Source organism: Plectropomus leopardus, chromosome 13 (genome assembly GCF_026936395.1).
Source record: "Plectropomus leopardus strain MGB_pleo_1.0 chromosome 13, ASM2693639v1, whole genome shotgun sequence".
In the NCBI taxonomy this organism is placed as follows: Eukaryota; Metazoa; Chordata; class Actinopteri; order Perciformes; family Serranidae; genus Plectropomus; species Plectropomus leopardus.
Window position 1 is genome coordinate 21,840,070 of NC_142188.1, and position 22,184 is coordinate 21,862,253.

The 22,184-nt window shown below is 41.3% G+C and overlaps 1 protein-coding gene across 1 annotated transcript in view; it reads right to left on the reverse strand.

The window, feature by feature from the left end:
- The window catches only part of kcnk12 (potassium channel, subfamily K, member 12), a 32,934-nt gene extending 12,374 nt beyond the window's left edge, over window positions 1-20,560 (reverse strand). The window contains exon 1 of the mRNA XM_042501542.2: window positions 18,575-20,560. Coding sequence (XP_042357476.1) covers window positions 18,575-18,914 — 340 coding nt within the window. The 5' untranslated portion in view covers window positions 18,915-20,560. The remainder of the gene's footprint in view (window positions 1-18,574) is intronic.
- Window positions 20,561-22,184: the final 1,624 nt, after the last annotated feature.

The window sequence follows — 22,184 nt, forward strand, 5'->3', positions numbered from 1 at the left end:
ACGTCGGGGTTAAGGTCAGCTTTTATCACCAGTGGTCAAGTTTAAACCACATGCACTCAACAGTAATCACAGAGTTGACACAGTTTAGACCGAGTAGCTCTCATTACAGTCCAACAGCAGATTTCAATGGCCCATTAAGTTGTGTAGTAAAGTCGGGACCTAAACAAATAGCACAAATTACTGAGAGCGCTGCTAATAGAAGTATTGATGGACTCTGCATTTCATTTGTACACTCAGTAGACCGCTGGCCTCTAAACAGCAATCAATCATCAGATTTTACAGCAACGAGCCACTCTGAATGAAGGAGACCTGTTTGAAATCTACAACACTCAGCAGGTATCTCATTATCTAAAGAGTCTGCAGCACCAAGGAGTTAACAGCAGGTGTTTAATCTAAACCTATAAAGTGCGGTGTTCAAACTCTCCTCGCCTGGTGGAGTGACATTTCTGCTGGCAAGATATGTGGAACTGCGCTATTTTATAGCCATTTGTGCATGAAAACAATGAAGCAGTGGAAATTATTTCTCTATAAGCATATAAACATCATAACAGAGTTATGGTGATAGACTATATAACAGGAATGGATAAGGCAGGCGATAACCAACCTAACTGCTGGAGTAAATGTTGGCACTGTACATTTCTGCAAACCGCAGATGTGTTACTTTTATATGCGTATATGGTGAAACTTTATGTTTCTTCATGTTTCAGTTTTCAGTTTTATGTTGTGACAATGCTGTAGTTAAGTTGTGGGTTTAGACATCTTGGTTAGGGTTAGGAAAACATCACGTGGGGGCTTAAAAAACAGTTTGGTCACTGCAAACATGGCTGAACAAGTCTCGGACTGTCATTATAACGACCCTGTTTTTCTGGTCTCCAACAGTGGACTGATGCTGTCTGCTGCTTGGCAGCCATCTGACCTAAGTGTCACTATAGCCTCCTACTAATGACAGATACTTGATTGATCCTTATAGGAAATTATTTTTCTAAAATGAAGCTCAGCTCATAAATGTCATGTGAAGACATAAATGTAATGTGAAGACTAAAAAAATATTCACTATCTTTTAGCTCTGTTTTTATATTGGATTGAATATTGGACACGACTACAATAATTTTACAATGGTTCTTTCAACAGTTTTTCTTGGAAGTTTGTCTTATCAACCAAAGATGTGGGTATTTGTCAGTGCTGGTTTCTGCTGCCCCTAAGTGGCAAAAAAGCCCCAAATATGTTGTTAAATCTTTTAAAAATGCTAAAAAATTTCCAAAAACTGCTGGAAACGTGTGGCCATCTGTGGGCCCATATGCGTGTAGGTCTTAAAATGAAGTGTTGCTGGGCGCATGGTTGGCGCGTTGCTATTTTGAGGCAGCAGAAAGCAGTTGTACCACTGACCAACAAAAACCTAATCTCAATTGCGCAGAATTTTTCTGCTATTTAAAGAGTGCATTATTCAAATAGTAAGATGCGTTTACATAGCTGGTTCACAACACACCTACACTCTACACAAGGACGGACGGATGGATGAAATAATACATCATTAGTGAGGAAACTATTAATTACATTCTCTAAAATGTGAACAAAGCAGAGAGCAAAGCTGGAGAGCCGCTGTAACTCTGCAGCAGACTCCTCATTAAAAGAGACACAAAGAAGCAGTATGACTTCATTGATTATCTGAGAAGCTTAAAGTTTAGTTCTGTTTCCTTTGTCAAGTTTATAACTTCAGTTTTTCATTTTGCTGCCCACAGTATTTGCTGCAGTAACATTACTGCTTCTACTGCATTACTCTCAGCAAAAAACAGCTGGCTACTTCAATTTGCCAAATCCACCATGTAAATAACAGTGCACCAGCTCCAGGAGTACCTGGCTTTTAAATGGAAGGTGAGGTGATACTGATTGGTTGAATTCAGGTTATGCCAAAAACACACCTGTGATGAATCAATGGACTAAATACAAATCCTCTTTCGCCCTTGCACCTGACTTTGCACACAGATTAAAAAAGTAGTTTGGCATGCTCTAAATGCACTTGCACCATACACTTCAGACCATGTGCTATAGTGCTTTTTAAATAGGACCCATGGTCACCGTAATAAAGGAGCATGTCACCCAACAATCGTTATTGTCAACAAATCCCATGTAAATCGCATTATTCCGCATTATGTGCCACAGAGCTCCAATGCGATTTACATGGGATTTTTTTGACAATAACGATCATATATAAAACCAGCAGACATACATTTATCCACACCATTTCTAAAGGGAAAGATTTGTCAACAGTCCAACTGCAGATATGATACATTATTTAACACTTTAAAATAAAATAAAGATGAAGTAATCTATTTCATACTTGGTATGTGTTGTGGAGTTATTGAGTTATAGAGTTTTCAAAGAGTTCACCTTGGTGCTGGTGACAAAGCTGAATTGACACCTTTTACGAAACAAAGTATCCTGAAAAAGAAAATATTGATTCACTTTCCTGGAAGAAAGCCTCACAAGGCCAACTATCATAAAGCTGAACCCATTTCAGTCTCAAGTTAGAGAAGAAGTCTGCTTTTAGCGTAAGTGAGTTCAGCTGATAATTTTGGGAATGTAAGGACAGTCAGGACTAATCGACAACGGCCAACGAAGCACATAATGCAGGAGAAAAATACAGGAGAGCTGGTTCAAAAGGGCCAAGGTTCCTAATGGATACACATGAGAATAAAGGGTAACTAAAAGCACTCAGTCATGCCTCTGTCTTTGGATGAAGGACATGTGCTGTACATTCAGCTGTCTCTCTGAGCCGTATTGAATCTGAAGGTCACTGTGTGTCATTGAGGACAAGGTCGCCCCCACACAACTCCTAGAAAATTGGACCCAAAGATTCATTATGACTGTTTTGCAAACCAAAAATCAAACCTTGACCTCCTTTTCCCTCTTCACATCTTCAATTTGCGTGCTTGAAAGCAAGCTCCCAGTCAAACCAACTGCGTCCCACTAGTGGGAATACTCTTAAATTGGCCTGATAGGAGCGACAGCAGAAAACGCCACGTCCTCCTGATGATGACTGTGTTTCTGTGAAGAACAGGAAATCATTTGTCATGGGGTGGCGTGGTGGGGGTCTGCGGAGAGGACAGAGGGTTGAGGAAGCATCAACGTGGCCAAACCTGACACATCATCACCACACCATCTGCTGAGGAGCTGCCAGGATTACTGGCAGACCGGGTAATAATAGGAACATTCACACTATGCTGTCAGGTTTACAAAAAACACATGATAGAATAGGTCACATACATCATTGAGATGCGGCTGTATTGCTGCGTCTGTGCACTGCATGAACAAATAAAACAAAGACCATGGTAATATTAATAAATCACCCAGAGCCTACACATGCAACAATATATATATAGTGCCCTGAAGCAAAACAATGTAGCTTTGAATTTCACACCCGGCTCACCCACACACAATATAGGCGATACATTAATGGTATCTGTTCTGTCAAAGCATTGATAATAATGGTTTTGTGTTACACATGGCTGCGCAGTAATTAGGAATAGACTGAGGTTATCGACACACTGTTCGAAGTAACAAGATCTGCAGAGCAACAAAACCTGTTCAGTAAAACACGACTTAAATACCTTCTTTTTCTGATTTTGTAATTTGTTTGGCCTCTCTGTAACTGGATCAAGTCAAGTGTTTTAAATTGTGTCTCGGTACTTAATTCACTGGCAAAGAGAGCCAGGAGGATTGATGACTCCGCCGCTGTCTGTATCGATTTATTGTCAAAAAAATATGCTGCATTGTCTTTGGATCTGCGCCAACAATTATTCTTTTTTTTTCTTCATTTTTCGATCTGTTTTTCATCTATGGAGAGTTTCGAAAGAACTAAAAAGACTCCAACATGCATGGAGTCTGCTGTTATGCAGTTAGGGGAGTCAGGGCTTACATAAGCAAAATTAAAATTCAGATTAACGTGGCTTCTTTGTCCATCTGCGGACGGTAACAGATTTTGTCCTTTCATGTGACTGAGGAGTCACTCTCTCATCAGATTAATAGCTTCTCCCTGAATGATCTAAGGGCTGAATGTCCTTGTGTTTCCGATTATCTTGTACTGTATGCACAGTCAATGTTTGAGCAAAAGCTTAGCTACATAAAGCCCTCTTCTATTATTCGCCAAAGTAAATACACCTGTCCAGGTGGAGCTTTTGAAACACTATCACCCTGAGATCAGTGAGATAAGCCTCCATGTTCAGCATAATATAGATTTGGTGCTTGTGCAGTATCATGGTAACTCTACATTAAAGGTCCAGTGTGTAGGATTTAGGGGATATATAGGCAGAAATGGTATCTAATATTACTGTGTATTCTGTAGTGTATAATTGCCTAAAAACATGAATTGCCATTTATATCCACCATGTTTCTACAATAGCCCAGAGCAGACAAACCAAACACTAGCTCTAGATAGGGCCATTCGCGTTTTCACATCAGCCTCCCTTGTTGGGGGGGGGTCAGTGCCTATTCAAGGTCTGTGTAAAGGAAATGGCTGGCAGGATGGGATCATGGGCAGCAGCAGCTGTAAATGTCCGCAAAAAGGGAAAACAAAAAGATTTGGGACCTCCTTACCCTCCAAGTAAAGGACAAGATCAGTTGCCATAAAACAGGAACAGTAAATGATTGTTATTGCCATGTTATGGTATTATTGTTTATATAAGGCTGCCAAATTGTATGTCATATGTCACACCAGAGACGGATGCTATTGCTTTAAACGTCACACCCATCATTCTCGTAGTGCCCCTGTTATGCCTCTTTTGATTCCGCGATGCCAGCATGCTACCCAAAAACACACACTTGAGCCGCATGATGTTGCCATTGTGTAATTCTTTTTAAAAGCGCGAAGATTGCATATTTTGACCTTTTTGTAGCAGCTCTAAAAAGTGATCTCTGTGTAAAAAGGGCTTAAAAAAACCTCTGAGACCTCTGTGGATAATTCAGGACCCGGTTAAATCCTTCACAGAGAACACTGAGGGAAATCTAACCTGGACAAGTTTCAGCTGGTTGCAGACTGCAATCCTCACCACTGGATGCCACAAAATTCCCCCAAATCATACACACTGTTCCTTTAAATTAACTGCTTCACATAAAAACTTTGAAATCAGATGTCAGCAGCAAATGAATGCTTGAGTGCTCAGTAGATAATTCAATATATTGTTTTTTTTTATTACTGATAATGTGAGAGCACACATCCCTGAAATTTAAGGCTGGGCACATTCCTGTCAGGGACTGCTAAGTTAGTGACAGCTGCAATAATGATCCCGGATCATACACAGACAAACCACTGCAAGCTGCCTCAGAGAGATGAAGAGGCGATGCTCTGTTGCTCACAATTAAATCATATTTTACTTTCTATTAACTGAATTTGCCCACTATGAGTCTGAGACTATGCCAGGGGCTGCCAGCCTGGAGGTTGCGGAGTAATTTGTGAATGCTGGCATGACGACAAAATATATGCATTTCAACACTCTCAGCTCTCGTGTGATCCTGGTGTTTTCCAAGGATAATTATTGTTTCATCATCAAATTAATGTGTCCAAATGGAAACAGGCTGTTTGAGAAGTAGATCTCTGATGTGAATGATTTAAAATCTTGGTCTGGCTGTAGTCCAGCTGATCTGCAGAGCAGCTAGTGTGGATTCACCCAGAATCTCACACAGTTTTGCTGAAATAAAAGAAAGGATGAGGAGTGCTGTTTCCTCTGATCCAAACAGACTGTTTTATAAAAAATTCACATTCAGTGGCCCGCACTGCATCTAGTTTCCAATTTCCAGCAAGCTCCAGTGTTTGAGTTTCCTGTCATTTCTCTCGAAGGCAGATGTGTAAAATGCAACAGCCAATGGACTCCCACTAGCATGCTGCCCATGATCTCATGCTGCACGGAAGACGCAGCGCTCTGTCAGTTTTTTATCTGTAATCTAATCGTAATGATCAACCGTCTGACTGATTCAAGGTCATGCTCAAAAGTCATGTGCCTCCTCTATTTCTCATGTGTTATGCTGTTACTGTGTTTGCTCTGTGTAGAAAGTTTTGACTGAGGCTCAAAGAAACAGGGGATTGTGCCAGGTCTGAAGGGGGATGTTGATTAATCTCAAATCTGAAATCTGAAGGGGGGCTATTATGGTCACTCTTTATTTTGGGTGTCTACTATAACATGTTTACGTGCCTTAATATTAAAAAAATTACTTTATTTTCTTTGTACTGCCCGTGGTGGGACAGCTGTGTGTGAAACGCTCAGTTTTAGCATCCTTCTCTTTAAGCCTGTCCTAGGTTTTGTTACATGATGGACTTTGTGGGTTTTCTGTTCTGTTTTTCTTGACACTCATGTTCTGTTTCCTCTTTTACTTTGTAGTATCACTCCTCATGTGTCATGTCTGGTTGATTTGTATCACCTGTCCCTCACTTGTTTTACAGTCCTCACTTTTTCTCACTTTCCTTTATGGTTTTCCTGTGTCCTTAGTTCGTCCTGCCTTTCCCTCCTGTTTTCTATTACACCTGCCTTTTATCAGTCTTGTTTGTCCTTCCCTGTTTTCAGTCTTCCCAGCACACCTGTTGTGTTTTAGTCCTGTTTGCTCCACCCTTGTGTTCCCTGCCACACCTTCCATTGTTAGCTAATCCCTGTGTTTCCCTCCTTTTACCGATGTCCATTTACTCCAGCTGTTTCTTGTTCTTGTGATTGGCTCCTTGTGTACCTGTGTGTTTCCCTTTGTTCCTCGTCACTTTGTCTGTGATCCTCCCTGTTGTCTCCACTGTGTTGTCCTCACCTGTGATCCTGATTGGTTTCCGTTTAGTTTTTCATTTGTGTTTTATTTGTACTTTGTGTATGGTTACCTGTTTTTTTTATTTTTTAATTTCCATCAGCAGCCCTTTTTGTTCCTCACTTGGTCCACGCCTGAACACACACACGTGACAAAGCCACCATCCCAAAAAAAAACAGCCCAGTCTGCTCTGACCTATCTACCATAACTTTAATTTTGGTGTCTCTGAAACAGGGCCCCAGGATATGCATCAGGCTTTGAATCCAATTTTCATAGTGGCCAAATAGTGAAATTACATCTTCCCCGTCCACCACGTGATGCCACTGGGCCCGAAAAGATTTTCCCTCATTGACTTACATTATGAGAGAAATGCTGATGAATGGTTTTGGGTTTTTTTTTAGTGTCACAACACCCACGAAATGACTCATTTCACTATCAGGACTTGATCCATTCAGTCTGCTAACATATGAAAGGTCTAGAGGAGCCGCACAATTTAGTCATTGTAACCTCTTTCAAGTTAGCGGTGCACCAAACAATGTTGAATGTTTTTAGCTTCATGCACCACTGAGAACCACCACTGAGGCGTTGCCCACAACACTTTATCCAGGTCTCTTCATACATCCATGCTTTGCACCAGGACCCCCAGGAAGTTGGTCGGACCTCGGAGCTAATTTGACACAGTGACCAAATTGTGTAACTACAACTGTCATGTCCATCACATGATGCTATTTGGTGCAACTTGACCCATCTGGTCCAAAAACAATTTGAAAGTCTAGAAGAGCAGCCAATTAATTCCTTTTATCCCCATTCAAGTTAGCGTAGGGCAAATAGGGAAGTTAGCTGCTCAGTTGGTGAAGTCTCTAGTGTGCTTGCTCTATAAGCTCAATGATGCAGAAGATCTGGGTAATTTTACACCAGTGAGGTCAGTTTTTTTTGGCTTTATTTGACACTGAGCAACTTTCATAGCAATAAACAAGGCCCCGTCTCCAACAATGCATCCAGTTCTCTTTTTACATCCATGCGCTGCACTGTTTAAGCACACGGGAGAACGACCGCAACAGAGGATAGCGACACTTTTTACAATGACAAATCACTTAAAAATCTTCTGAAGCTAAATCTTGACAACTAGGCATGGTCTGACAGAAATATAATTAGATATTAACAACAGTAGCAACCAAGATTTTATTTTTCCCCAGATGTAAGCATGTAGCAATGTTGGTTATGTAATGTAAACACTTTCAGGTGTGTTTGGAGTAGATGAACATATGAAGGAATCTGTCACAAGCTGAAATTAGCTTGTTTGAAAGGTAGGGGGGGAAAAAAAAGGAAAACAGTATTCAAATGATCTGAAGCATTTTACATCCTACACCCTGTAACTATACCTTGTTATTTGAAACTTCAGCCACAATGGCTCTGAACATCAAACACTGTAACATTATAAATATGACAGAAAATACGGCAACTGCTGTTTGCATTTAGACAGCTGAAAGATACAAGAGTGCAGCCTGTCCTCCGGTGTCTCTGGTCTCACACAAGCAGCCCCTCCTTCACACAAAGAGACAGATGGACGGCTGCCAAATCACGCTGTTTGCCAACTTGCTGTTAGCTTATTAACATTGATAACTATTTATATACATGACCCCGAGATGCAGATAAACGTTCTGCTGGTGCAAAAGTGGAATCTGCTATGCAGGCTTTCTGCAACATGGCGACACTTATTGAGATTTTACTGCATCAAAGGCTGCCGACCAATCTAAAAGTTTCAAGAGAGGGACTTTTCTGCTTATGGGGAAGAGTTTAAACTCACATAGCTGCAAGTCAGCATTGACGTCAGCACCAGTGCAAATTGGGTTGTCGCAGAAACATAACACCAGAATATCATTTAAAATGGCTGTTGAAATTAGCCCTGATAGGAAGCAGGTCAGAGGACTGCAGAGTGCAAAGAGCACACAGAGTTTATTTTTTCTTTGCCTTGGCTGGTGCAAAGAGCAGAATCAGTGAAATGCTAATCAGTTTGTGGAGGAGGAGGAAGCCCAGCAAATCTGCTGTGTCCTCTAAAATGATCTTGGTATCAGTTGGCCATGATGATTTGAGTCTGTGAGTTACTGTAGGCGAATGTGCGCCTTAGAGAGTCAGGGCAGATTTATGACCCACTGTGACAGCGCGCAGAGGTGTGTACAGCTATCCTGTACTATGGCAGTTAAGTAAGATGGGGATTTATTGAAGCGAGTGCTTCTCAGCAGGTTTGCCCTACGCACACACATATACACACACATTTCCACTCCACATCAGGAAGCGCCCGTGGAGGAGAGGAAGTGGGAGAAATGGTGGGATCAAATGTTGCAGCTGTGTGTTATCTTGAAAAGAATATTTTTTATTTCTTTGACTTTTAAGTCAGGGGATTTGAGAGGATGATTGTCACTTTACCAGTTATGTTTTTTCTTGTTATTTATTCACTTTCTTAAAATTATTTGTCTGCATGCTTGATTGCTTTTTTACTTCTTTTTTTAATGGCAGTGTTGGCCGTTTGGTTATTCAGTCCACCACTTTGGTCCAGGTTGATATCTCAATATCTGATGCATGGACTGCCATGAAAAACATTTGCAGTTTCAAGATTATGTATCCCAAGGATTTTGGTAAATGATTTCAAAAACAGCTGCCTGCTTATGCTAAAAACAAGGGGGTGAGTGTGAAAATTTCTTATATAAAGAAACATGAGCTCAAAAATACTAAAGGCCCTGACACACCAAGCCAACGGTCAGCCATCAGTATAGCCATTGGTGAGCGTCTGTGGGCCTCCTCACTGTCACTCTGATTTGCTTAGCACACGAGAAAAGAAATGGATTAGACTGTTTTTCTTTAGCCATTGAGCTCTTTAGCAGAAACATTTCCTGGTGGTTTTCGGTAGTGTTCACTGGCGCACAGTAATATATATTTTGTTCTTTCAGCATTGGGTTGTGTTTTTATTGTGCTAACTGGCTAACTAGCCTCAAGACGGAGACACACCGACATGAGGCAGCGCAACAGGGGACTTTCTTTGCTGCTAGTTCTGTGATGTTGGTTGGGTGTGTCTGGACCTTTAAAGCAGAATCTTTGCTCTTTGGTCACGATGAATGCTACCCTTCTCAATACACAAAACCAAAAATATTCATCATTGCACGTTTAAGGCAGAAATGAGTTATTGCACATCAATCTCAGAACTCACCGACTGATGACGATTTTGCCTCTAGGTGCAACAAATTTGTGTGTCCTAGGTTAGCGAAGGAACTACCTGCCCTACTCTGCCCTATTCTGTATCTGGTTGGCTTACCCTGACATTCTTACCCTGACCCTGACTAATCTTACTCCTCTTGCCCAAACCTACCCAATCTAACCAAAGAAGGCAATGAGAACTAGCTACCCAGAACAAAAATAAGGCAGGTTATGCCTTCACTAGCTTTGTAAACGCAAATCCGCCAATATTTAACAGATAATGGATATCCGGGCTGAGACTTCTCCCCTTTTTTGTGCACTTGTCATTGTTAACAGTCCAATTAGCAACTTGATACACAAGAATGTAGTTGAGAGATGACACTCATGTTGTTGAATCTCTATAAACATAAATCTGACACGGACTGTTTACCTTCTTGCATCTAAAGTCCTCTTAACCGTAATTTGTAAATACAACAAAGGGAAGCAAGAATGCTTCCAATAGGAAAATCTTGTCCTGCTGCCTACAAATTCTGCATTCAGTATCTGTTTAGATAGAGTAATTGCATAGAAACTCAATTAATTAAGACAGTCTTCTGGAGCTTCAATGCAGCGGTGGTGCAATTTGGTTCCACTTCCTCATTGGGGACACAATTTTTGTGCTGAGAGTCCTGACTGCACACAATCTAAAGAGACCCCCAGTGCCTTTCATGTGACTGGAGGCCCTCTGTTTTCCATTTTTAACAGTGACATTTCCTCTGAGTGTGTGATTCCACAGAGCAGCCCAGGAGATCTAAAGAGAAACGACGGAAAGACGAGGAGAGGGAGACGAGGTTAAGAATAAAGAGTCGTACAGACCGGCTTCAAATGGTTCTGTGAAATAAACTGTAAAGTGATCTCCATCTCATTATGTAATGCACTGCTTGTGTAATATGAGAGGACTCTCTTTTTGTAACACACTTGCAATGTTTTCCCACAGAGACTCACTGTATAAAGAGATCGAAATGATTGAATGAATGAATCTAAATAAGTGAGTGTATTGTGGTTAAGAACAAAGGAGCAGAGTAGTTACATTTGAGATAGATGTTAGACAGGAGTCCACACTGTCTGGGACAGTCTAGCAACAGTGCCGAAGTGAGAGACAGACGGCGAGAACAAACATCGCTGTGCACCGATGAATCTGCTTTCACAGACTGCAAACCTTTCCCACCCACCTCCTGTAAGCGCACTCATAACATACACCGACAGTAACGACAACACAGATGGTTTTGTCCCAGCGAGGCGGCACCGAGCGGTTAATCTAAATACGAACACGACATCAAAGCAAAAACACAGCCTGCCTTCAGGAATCCACCAAGTCTATCATGTGACATTTCAAACTGCTTAAATGCCAAACGCACGCTCTGCCAGTCTGAGGTGACATTGTCTTGTGACCTCAGAGACTCGGGAATTACAAGACGCAAATTTGGTTTGCAGTTTCATTCCAGATACATGGGCCCTGGTCAGACAAGCGTGTAATAGTCACACAGACCTCACAAGTGTTCCTCACTGCTGAGAATGGGCTGCCAAATCAGCACTTTTTAAATTGGCACAAGAAGATAACACCCACTAAACTATTAGGCCTGATTGTTTACTAACCCTGACAATGAGGTAGAAGACTTTAATTATAATTTTACTTCATGTTTCCTCATGACCATGACATAAGAAGCTCCTATATTTAAATTTCTTTATCACAGCAAGAGCTGATAATGATATTAGATCGTATTTGTGTGATCTCAAATAATTACTCTTTGATCAGAGATGAGATACAAGATCTTTTTTTTGTCATAGTCAAATCCTGTGAAAACACACCATTTCAAGCTGATATGTTCAGTCTGATTTTATGTTGACACACACATCTTGATTTGTTGATTTCCATAAAAAAATGTTGTATACCTAGTTTTATATGACAATGATTTTGCCAAGCTATTGCCACAGTTTATTAATGATTGTTTGACTTTATGATTTATGATGCATTGCTGCATGTTTTTAACAGTTTCTTATAAGGTGTCCTTGAGTGCTATAAACAGCCCCTATGAATAAAATGTATTATTATTGTTATTATTATTATTATTATTATTATAAAAATAAAAAATTGCTTCCTGTCCTATCTGGACCTCCTATTTGGAGGTCAGATCTACTGTTCATTAACAGGACTCTGCTGAACGTCTAACATCTGTGGTGAGACACTATATGATGTCGAGGTTCACTAAATTTGGCAGAATGTTCCATCTTCACTGTGGGGGAAATTGATTTGCCTGATTTGGGAGCTATAAAATTTTACACATAAATTTGATATTCTGAACACAGCTGGGCAGCTCTGCAAAGTTATGCATTTTGGCACTGCGTCCTGGCTTTTACAGCGCTGTGTGACTGTCAGACTGTCTATCATATTTTAAACTCAAAAGTGCTGTCTCAGACACTACTGGTCCAGATTTGGCTAGGTGTGAAGGGGAATTACACTCTTGTACAGTGTTCTGAGGTTATAAATGGTTTATATATATTTGCTTGATGGGGTTGCTGCGGTCAAATGTTAAACTGCTGTTTGACAGACTTACTCCTACAAGCTGAGTCCATTTAATACAGAACTGACAAATGCAGCTACAGGAAATACAAATGCTACTCTGCTGTTAAATTTATGTTGTTAATAATGTTCATACTTTATAATGTGTCAGACTGCGCTTGAGGGGCAGCAGATCAAGCTGTAAACATCCACATAATATCACCATATAAAGTTTATATATGGCATTATGGACTGGTTGCTGATTTTTGAAATCCAGCAAACATGAAGCAACATCAGCATTTATTGAGAGTAGTGTTTTCGGATGACGACGGATTTAAGCCCAATATTGACTCTCCTTTTAGCTCTGATTTGGTCTGCACCAGCTCCTGAGGGAAATAGCTATATCTTTAGTTAGTTGATGCTCCACAATGTTTACCAGCTAGCCACCACCTTTGTGTGTCTGCCATTTGGTGCTAAGTATAAAGTTAAGTATATGTATCCTCATACAATACTTCATGTGATATCTAAAGAATTAGCAACCCACAAATGGCATCGTTATATAATGTAGGTAGCATAAATTTCCATGGCATAAAGTTCCATAGGTTTTGTATGGAAACAGGGTTTTGGAAAAAAAAACAACATGGTGATGATGTACCTTAAAATAACGCAAAGTTCACTCGATTTTGAATGGGAAATGAACACCGCTCTAGTGGGTTAAAGTCCTGTGTTTCTTTGACCCCTCCACCACCCCAACCTGCCTTGCAGGAATTTTGCTCTTCATACTACTTTCCTCTTTGCTCCCGTCAACACATAGGTCAAATGATCGCCGCATTCCCAATTACATGGGTTATGCACATATTGCTGGCTCATGATTACATGAGTTACATACAAATTCTGTTGCATTACTTTTAGTAGGTAAACAAACAGTGCATGAGCACAGCCTGTGCCAAGAACAACTGCCTTTTGTTATGAGGAACAATATCAATGAGAGCTTTGACACAGAAACAAAGTAAAGTTGTGGACTGTAAAAATCAAAACAATGACTTGAGCAGCTCAAACCGTAAACATTCACATGATAACATCATTTTAAGTTTATATATGGAATTAGCCAATAGTTGCTCATTTTTAAATGTAGTAGACATGAAACCACATTAGCGTTTATTGAGAGCAGTGTTTTGGGGTGACTTGAAGAATTTGAGCCCACTATTGACTCTGCTTTTAGCTCTGTATTGGTCTCCACCAACTCCTGTGGGAAACAGTTGTGTAGGGCTGAAGGGAAGTGCAGTTTTTGGTGATAATAGTCTGAGAGTTTGTCACTATGAGCGACTCCTTTTACACCACAAATAATTTAGTCATTTGACACTTTGTTAATGTATAAATGTTGATTAGTGTAGCTTTAAGCTACATTTTAGGATCATTTACAATGTAATCTGATGCAACAGTAGTTGTTTTAAAACCTCTCTTAGTATCAATATATGCACTTTAAGATAAGTCCAATGAGGACACTTTGATTAAAACATAACGTTTCAGCCTGGAATCAGCAGTTTGTGAGGGATGGGACAATGCCTCTCTGCCGTATCCTGAGGGCAGAGCACCCCGTTATCCTGCTGCAGCACAGCTCTGTGCACCCAGGGTTTACCAGGATTTTATCTTCTCTTAACTCCTTTGACATTTACCCTCATTTTTGCAAGTTGTGTACTGCATGGAGGTTAAATAAGGCCTCATTTAAAAGGACAAACTGTATCAGTCTGTTTTGTGCAGTTTGTTAAACTGTCCTATTTTGCCTTGTCTGCTTGTGTGGCTTCTCTGAGTGGGTGGATATGAGTGTGATGGAGCTAGGAGCTGCAGTGGCTGCCAGGGGCAAAGAGAGGCACGACAGAGTCTATCCCCAGGAATAAATAGCCCACAAGATGATCCAAACCTGCAGCTGAATATGATAACTGCAGAAAAAATAACTGCCCTAACCTAACAGGCTTGTACCACTCAATCTCAACAAGTTAAAAGTCTCAGACCAGACAGCCACCACTGAGTACACTTGATTCTCAGACAAGTTGCCCCTGTGAGCACTTCAAAACGGACAAAGTGTTTCTTTAAAATGTCATCGTAGCAGCTTACCAGGAGACCCACAGGCCTACAAACAGTTACAGAGCGCTGTCCTAATTGGAAGTCGGCAGCTATCAATCAGCCTTGAGGATTATAAATAACTTTCCTATTAATAAATATTCTGTTTACAGAGCAGACTCTTGTGCCCTCTTTAATGAGCATGCAAACAGTAAAGCTGTGTCTGAAAATGTAGGACAACAACACCAAGAGTTGGAGGCTGACAAAAACAAACTCAACTTCAATCCAGCGCTTCAACAAGATGAGAGTCTACCGCCACACTGGTGCATCAGTGAGGCTTCACTAAGACACAGCGGTGCTTTGATGTCAACATGCTGACATGCTTACAGAGATGAAACTAAAATGTGGATGTTTATCCATGGATGTCTTATAGTGACTGGATGCCATGCTCAAAGATGTCGCCTGTTCACATGTATCGAAACTGACATACAAATGACTTAAAAGTTTCCTAGCTTCTAAATTTGCTTCTGCAATCTGCAGCCCACTGCACACGTGCATAGACTTCATATTGGAACGACATCATGCAAATAAAAACAGCTTTTTTAGGCTTAAATGCAAATAGTAGTGTCCTGTTGACTTTTATAAAGTCGGTGCTGGTGCTTTTTGGTGCATTTAAATTTTTCATTGCAGTATGATTGGCTGCAAGACAGGATGGTAGTGCCACAGTATCCACAACAGGCCAAGTGCCATGACAAAATGGATCTGTTAAAAACTGCAATTTCTCTTTTTGCGAATTGTTTTAACTATACAATAGCCACTTAGAGACTAAATAACAACAACATGAAACTGTTTCAGAATCAAAGAATGATGTGATGTGCTCTATCTATCTACCAATCTACTCCGCTCTGGTTCAGTTCTACAGATAGTACACCACATACATGGACCTCTGGGCTTACACACAACAAACAGCGCTATCCATGATTCTGAAACAAAAGCTAAGTGATTGTAACATCTATCTTGGTCAATAAGTTGTTGTTTGTTTATGATACATAAGCTTAAACAGATGTGGCAAAAATATGCAATCCCTCTTAATACCCCTTGTGGCCCTGGGCCTGATCCAGATCTCCACATACACCCATGTGTTTAACAGGTAATGTTTACCTTGGCCACTGTCTTGGCCAAGTGACAGCCTCTAAGGCTGAAAAATGAAGCCAATGTGGACGTTCCACAAACTGCAGTTCATCAATTAGCCACTTGAGGCTGGCTCCAGAGCAAAGACAATCCCCAGAGACCCCCGTGTTAAAATGCCCAGTTTTACAGCGCAAATAAACATGTTTACAGTTTGGCACAAAAAATGGTTTGGTTTTTTTATAGCCAATCTCAACATTCATGACAACTGCACAGGAGGTGATTTCTTTTATATGTTTATAACTCACCCATTCACATTTTATGAAGATTCAAAGTTAAGCATATTTTAGAGGGTGGGGTCACCTGGCTGACAGGCTGGCTTTGAGTCATCCCTACTGGTCGCTACAGTCTATAAGTCAGATCCACCCCTCGCTCCTCAACAGCTCCACCCTTTTGTCCAAACCTGGTCACTTCTGGCTCCAACAAACCAACATGGTGATATGCTGAACTAAAGGCTTCAAAAAGGCAGCCAACAAACCAGTGGGTGACGTAACGGTAGCTATCCATTATTCATACAGTATATAGTCTTGGCATAGCATGTTAGCATCTTAACATTTGCTAATCAGCACTAAACGCAAAGTATACCTGAGGGTGATGTGATTAGTTTTGCAGATCTTTGGTCATAATCCAAAGTTTTGGACAAATTTCCATGGTAAGCCATTTTATAGTTGTTGGAACATTTGAAATAGAGGAAAAGTCAGAGGAGAGTTGGTACAATTTATCCTCTTGCCTCCATGGATACCTGTACTTAATGTCATGGCGATACATCCAACAGCTGTTAAGATATTTCAGTCTAGACCAAAGTGGTGCATCAGCTGACAGATTGACAAGTCTGAAATGCTGGGGTTGGAAGATGAGAACTTTCTATGTCAACTTTTATGCAACCATGGACATGAAGTGAACTCAAGCATTTACAATTTCATGGCAACTGGGGAACTTAATTTGCTGAGAAAGATCCTGCGATCTGATTGAAAACTCCAGAACAGCTACTGAGCTCACCATGTGATGAGATGTCTTTGTCTAAAAAGGTGCTTTAGGTATAAAGAATTAGAGAAAAGTGTCAAAAAGCTGTTGCTGGTTTGTTTAGAGCATGCTTCAGAAAAAGCAATGTATTTTTTGTGTTCCCTGCAGCAATTCCTGAAATTGGGAAACTACACACTGGGTGCGGTACTAATGGCCGTTGAATCTGGCCAGAGCTCCTGGTAAACAAGCGCCTCAAGTGGCCACGGCTTCACTTTCATTCTTCAAAGCGATATTGTGGAGGTACATCAAGGGGAGCAAAGTGTCACAGCTGATTTGAAGCCTCTGCCACAGCCGAGTCAGAGGCGGGAAGTGTTTGGGAGGAGTGTCTAGAGTGCGCAGGGGGATGCCACTCTGATAAAGAGTTGTGTGGGGAGGCCCCCAAATCCCTTTCATATCAGCGGCTCACAAGCATGCAGAAAAAAGTAGCACATAAGCCAGAGGGGTAGGGGGGTGGTGGAGATCAAAGTGAGATGGAAATCTAGACAGAAATCCATGCAAGCATATGAAAAAGACAAATACTGTAGAGAGACATCATGCTTTTTTTTTTTTTTTTACCCCTTTTTTCCCCAAGCAGCTGAGTCAGTTTATGTGATCTTGCTTGTCGGGGGAAGACTGTGTGCTGCTGCATGACAACTGGAGCACAATGGATTTCAACCTGCCACAGACATGTACACAAACACAGCTGCTGTGGTTCCCTCCTGTGACTGGGTGAGCTAAGTGCACGGGCTGCCTGAAAGCTTTGAGGGGAAGACGGTGGAGGAGCCACTAAAGCTCTCATGACAGGTCTACAGTAAATAAAAGTTCTGACAGGTTTCCTGCTCATGTGCATCCAATTCTCTCTGTGCAGCCATGCACAACCATCAGTTTTCCTTATTGCTCTCCTCGCTACAGTTTTCAATTAATAAGAGGTGCCAGAGGTATCACAGTGTACACAGTGTGTGTGTGTTTGTGTGTTGAGGGCAAGGTCAGAGATAGTCAGCAGCTGTCAGTTCAAATGACTACCTGGAGTGTCTTTATTTGCTTGTTCACCCCTTCACACTCACCCACTCACTGTATGACTCCTTTCAGCGAGGGAGGGGCCAAGGGCCTGATGGGTGTTGGAGCCATCAGCCATGCAGTGCACCACACCACTGGCCCTCGGGGTGCCCTGCAAGGGACACTTGCTCTTTTCTGACCTATCGCGCGAGTAAATGTTAAATGGGGGGGAGCAGACGGGGCTTCTCATTGACATTCCTGTCAGTTTGAATGGAAATGTGGCAAAAAAGAGAGAGACTGCACCCATGGGTGCTGTCCTATAGCCAGGGATGAGTGTGCCGTTCCTGGCAGGCGAGTCAGATGTCACCCCCGTTGCCAAAGTCCCTCACAGCCAAAATGTAACACATGACTGGAAAAAAACAAAAATGTTAATCTGTTATTCTGTATGTAAGCCAGTGGAAAGAAAGCAGCCTGCAGGGATGGCAGCTCCAGTCCCTTTGACACCCAGACTGTCAGTAATGATATGATTATTTAACAAACAGAGGCCATGTAAAAATTCTTCAACTTGTTTGTCTTGAATTTGGCTTCATCAGGGCTCTAGATCCCAAATTTGATCAGCATTTAGACTCCTACACCTGCTGGAAGATTCAGTTATTACTGTTTACTAGTGTGAGATGATTATTATGCATCTATGCTCTGTTTGTAAGAGTTCATGTGGCTACATTGAAAAATACATGTTTTCCAACAAGTATTTAGAGGACACCATGGCTGCAAGCAAGAGGTCAGGGAAATCAGTGAATGCTGCATAGATCTACCCACCTATAGTCGACACCACAGTTCCAACAAAATAAAAAGCCCCTGTAAAATCCCATCGTGGCCTCAGAGCATCAGCCCGGATCCCGGCGGCGATTGCAGCCTCATACTCCCGCAGGAAGGAGTTGAGGTCCTGCAGGCTGATGTTGAAGGTCTCACTGAAGTTGTGGAGCGTCCCGTTCCAGCGGCCGTGAGCCCGCAGCTCCGAGGGCCTCTCTATGGCCGAGAAGACCGCAGCGCCGCACAGCAGGTACAGTATGATGAGGACGGCGAGCAGCACGAAGCGGCCGTTGTCCTCGTTGAGGTGCAGGGAGCGGCAGCCTTGCAGTCGCTGGCCAGGCATCATCCAAATTTCAGCACCACGCGCGCGTCGGACAGCGACAAGCTCCACATCGGAGACGGCATTCACTCGCCTGCAATTGTCCTCTGGAAGTCACTGCCCTGCACTCTCACTGCACTTCCATAGGCAACATTTCCTCCACTTAGCCCACCACGTTGTCCCATTGTAGTTGTGGAGTTATTTTTATCTGAAATGCAGAGAAAAACGCTCCACTTGTGGATGGAAGTCTGCGGATCCACTGGAAGAGTTCATAAGAAAAGCTGCATCGTTTCATGATGGATACATTTTCTCACAGTTGTGGCAATGCAGTTGGTTGTGAAGTGGACTGCAGCTTAAATCCAACCGGACGCGCTTCTTTGTGCAAATGCAAGCAGCAGTAGTAGTATCCTCTGGGTCCCCTGCACCAAAATGTTCCTCCACACAAATGGCGCTCGGATTTCTGCAAGTTACAGATTCATGCGCCGCGGGAAAAGCCGTTCCCGCTCTCAGATAAAGTCATCAATCCTCAGGCTTTCTTGCTCTGGAGAAGTGTGAAGCTGCGGCTTTCATGTGACATATTGCATCCTATGATCAGTGCATACGGTGAGATCACTCTTTGCTACAAACCGGAGACTACAGCATCCCTCCACTGCAGAAGAAAGCCAGCAGATGAAATGAGACATTTATGTTGTGCAGTTGGCTGAGTTAAAGGAGTAACCCCGTGCGTCCTTAATGAGGTATAGTCCTTAGATAACAGAGGATTTACATTTCCACTTGAGTGAAGCCGTGTTGCCCTTTTGCCATGCGCACTGAGGATACTCCACTCACTGGAAACTGTTACTCACTTTCTGCACCGTGGGCACAAATGCAGAAAGCAAAGGTGCACTCCTGAACTAAGCTGCTTAAAAAAGTTTCTAAAAGCTTCAACACGGGGCCAAGGACAGTATGAAAAAGACAATCCATTATAAGAAAAAGCCCTCATATTCAGAAAATTCATCATAATCAGCAAATTATGCATTCAAGTATTAAAAGTACGCATAATACAGAAGACTGAGATTATATTTTGATTGATTGTGTCTTATGTATTATCATTACAGATGCATGATAAAGCTGTAGTTTGCAGGTGGAGCTTTTTTTAATTAACATTTTATATATTGGTGGGAAATTGAATCACTGAATCAATCTAAGGTGTTGGTGAACTACATTAAAAAAAGAAAGATATTCAATTTCCAATGATATAAAACAGGGAAAGCAGTGATTCCTCACTGATAAGAAGCTGAAATTAGATAATATTGAGCTGGAAAATGTCAATTAATTGATTATAAAAATTGCTGGCAATGAATTTCATTGATTGCTCATGATCAATCAATTAATCTATTTCGCTCCAATCATATTTTACAAAGTGATCATATCTCAATTTGCAAAATAACTAGTTGTTAAATAAATGTAGTGCAGTAACAAGTACAATATTTCTCTCTGAAATGTAGTGATGTGGAAGTACGAAGTAGCAACAAATGGAAAGTTAAGCAGCCAAACACAAACGTTTTACTCAGGTACAGTGGGGTAGAGTGAGGCTGTTGCAACAAGTGTTATTCCTCCAATCAAAAACCTACTAGAGTGATGACACGCATTCTGCACATGCTCGGTTAGACCCTCCATTCATCTGGAGGACAGAAGACACATTGGACAACTGCTGCTGCATGTATTGAAAAACAATATTGTTTTGGAGGTATAAAAGTATTTTGTTTTAATGAGTTGTATTCTTGTCTTACTGTCCTGTCCTTTTGTATACAGTAAATTACTCAAAACTGACTTAGTTTGAATAAATGTTTCGTTGACTTTGAGCTGACATGGTTAGCACGTGTCGTGTCTAGCTTGCACATGAAGTGCTGTTATCAGAATCAGAATAAGGTTTACTGCCAAATTTCACTTACAAGTCTTTTGCTTTGAGTTTGATGTAAGCATTAAACATACAATAAACACAGTAAGAGAAAAAAAAAAACACCAGGCGACGTACTGCAACACTCAAGAACATAGATAAAGATAGGAAATGTACAATAAAAATATGACAAAGACGCTTCAAAAGTAGTACAACATAAACAAATGTACAATACAACTGTTTCAGAATCAAAAAGCTGTGCAGTTGTGCAGGATGTGTTAAGTTCACAGTAGAGCAAATATGTGCAGAGAATGGCTGATAGCTAATATTAAATAATCAGCCACATTAAAAAAGACTACACAACCTGGTATTTTTCAACATAGCAGACAGATGTAAGTTTAATTAAAAAAAAAAAATAGTTGCTGTAGTCCAAACAGTCTCTGAGTGACTGAGAGAAATGCAAAAAAATGTTGCAACTGTTCCTAGTCTCCCCTATTTGACTAAACGTACTTAATGACATAATATAGATATATGTCCTACTCATTTTTGTGAATGCTTATAATGCCTATGTGATACTCCAGATAGATTAAGAAAATGACTGGAGACAGACGTGATCTCACCCTGCTGTCACTGTTTCACTTGATTTAAACGACTAACGACCCACTCTGCGTGCTTTTAAGACCCAACAAAAGCCTTACTGGAAAGATGGAGTATTTTGCAATGCATTGATAGCAGTGAGCTTGTGTGCTTGTGCCAAAATATACATAAAAAAAGAGCACCAGATTCATCGAGTTTCTGCTCACATTTACAGAAGGTCAAGACACTCTATTGACCGTTTTCAGAGCGATTAGGACAGGGTTGAGTGATTTTTTTTTTACAAAGCACACAAGGCTTAAATTACAGTCCAGGAAAAAGAACAGCAATATCCTTTTGAGTTGTTGGACACGCAGTGGAGATTCTAGCAAAATCTATTGACTACCTTGAGCTGCTGATCCATGAAAATACACTTTGAAAATCGACTGATGCTTTAAAAAGACACTGGAGCTGAAGCTGGAGTGGAAGCAGTGAATCTCTGTCACACATAAAGTGTCACTGTGGAGCTCAGAAAGGGCTGTTTAGTTGTTACTTTACCACACCTTAACATTTCTCCACAGATGCCTAAACAAATAGAAGACCTGTAGAAGAGAAGATATCCTATGAGAGCCCAAAAGTGTGGTTTGGATCCACATTGTTGCAGCAGGCAGTAGATGTTTGTCTAATGAGAAGACAGTAGCAGGGTTGCACAAAGTGGCTGTATTGATTATGCTTTCTAATCTAGCTAATTGGCTTACAAATATCAAGGCAGAATGCAGGACGAGGGCATGCTCAGCACAGTCATCTCAGCTGCTCACAGTCTGTCCTTGTCAATTTTAATCATT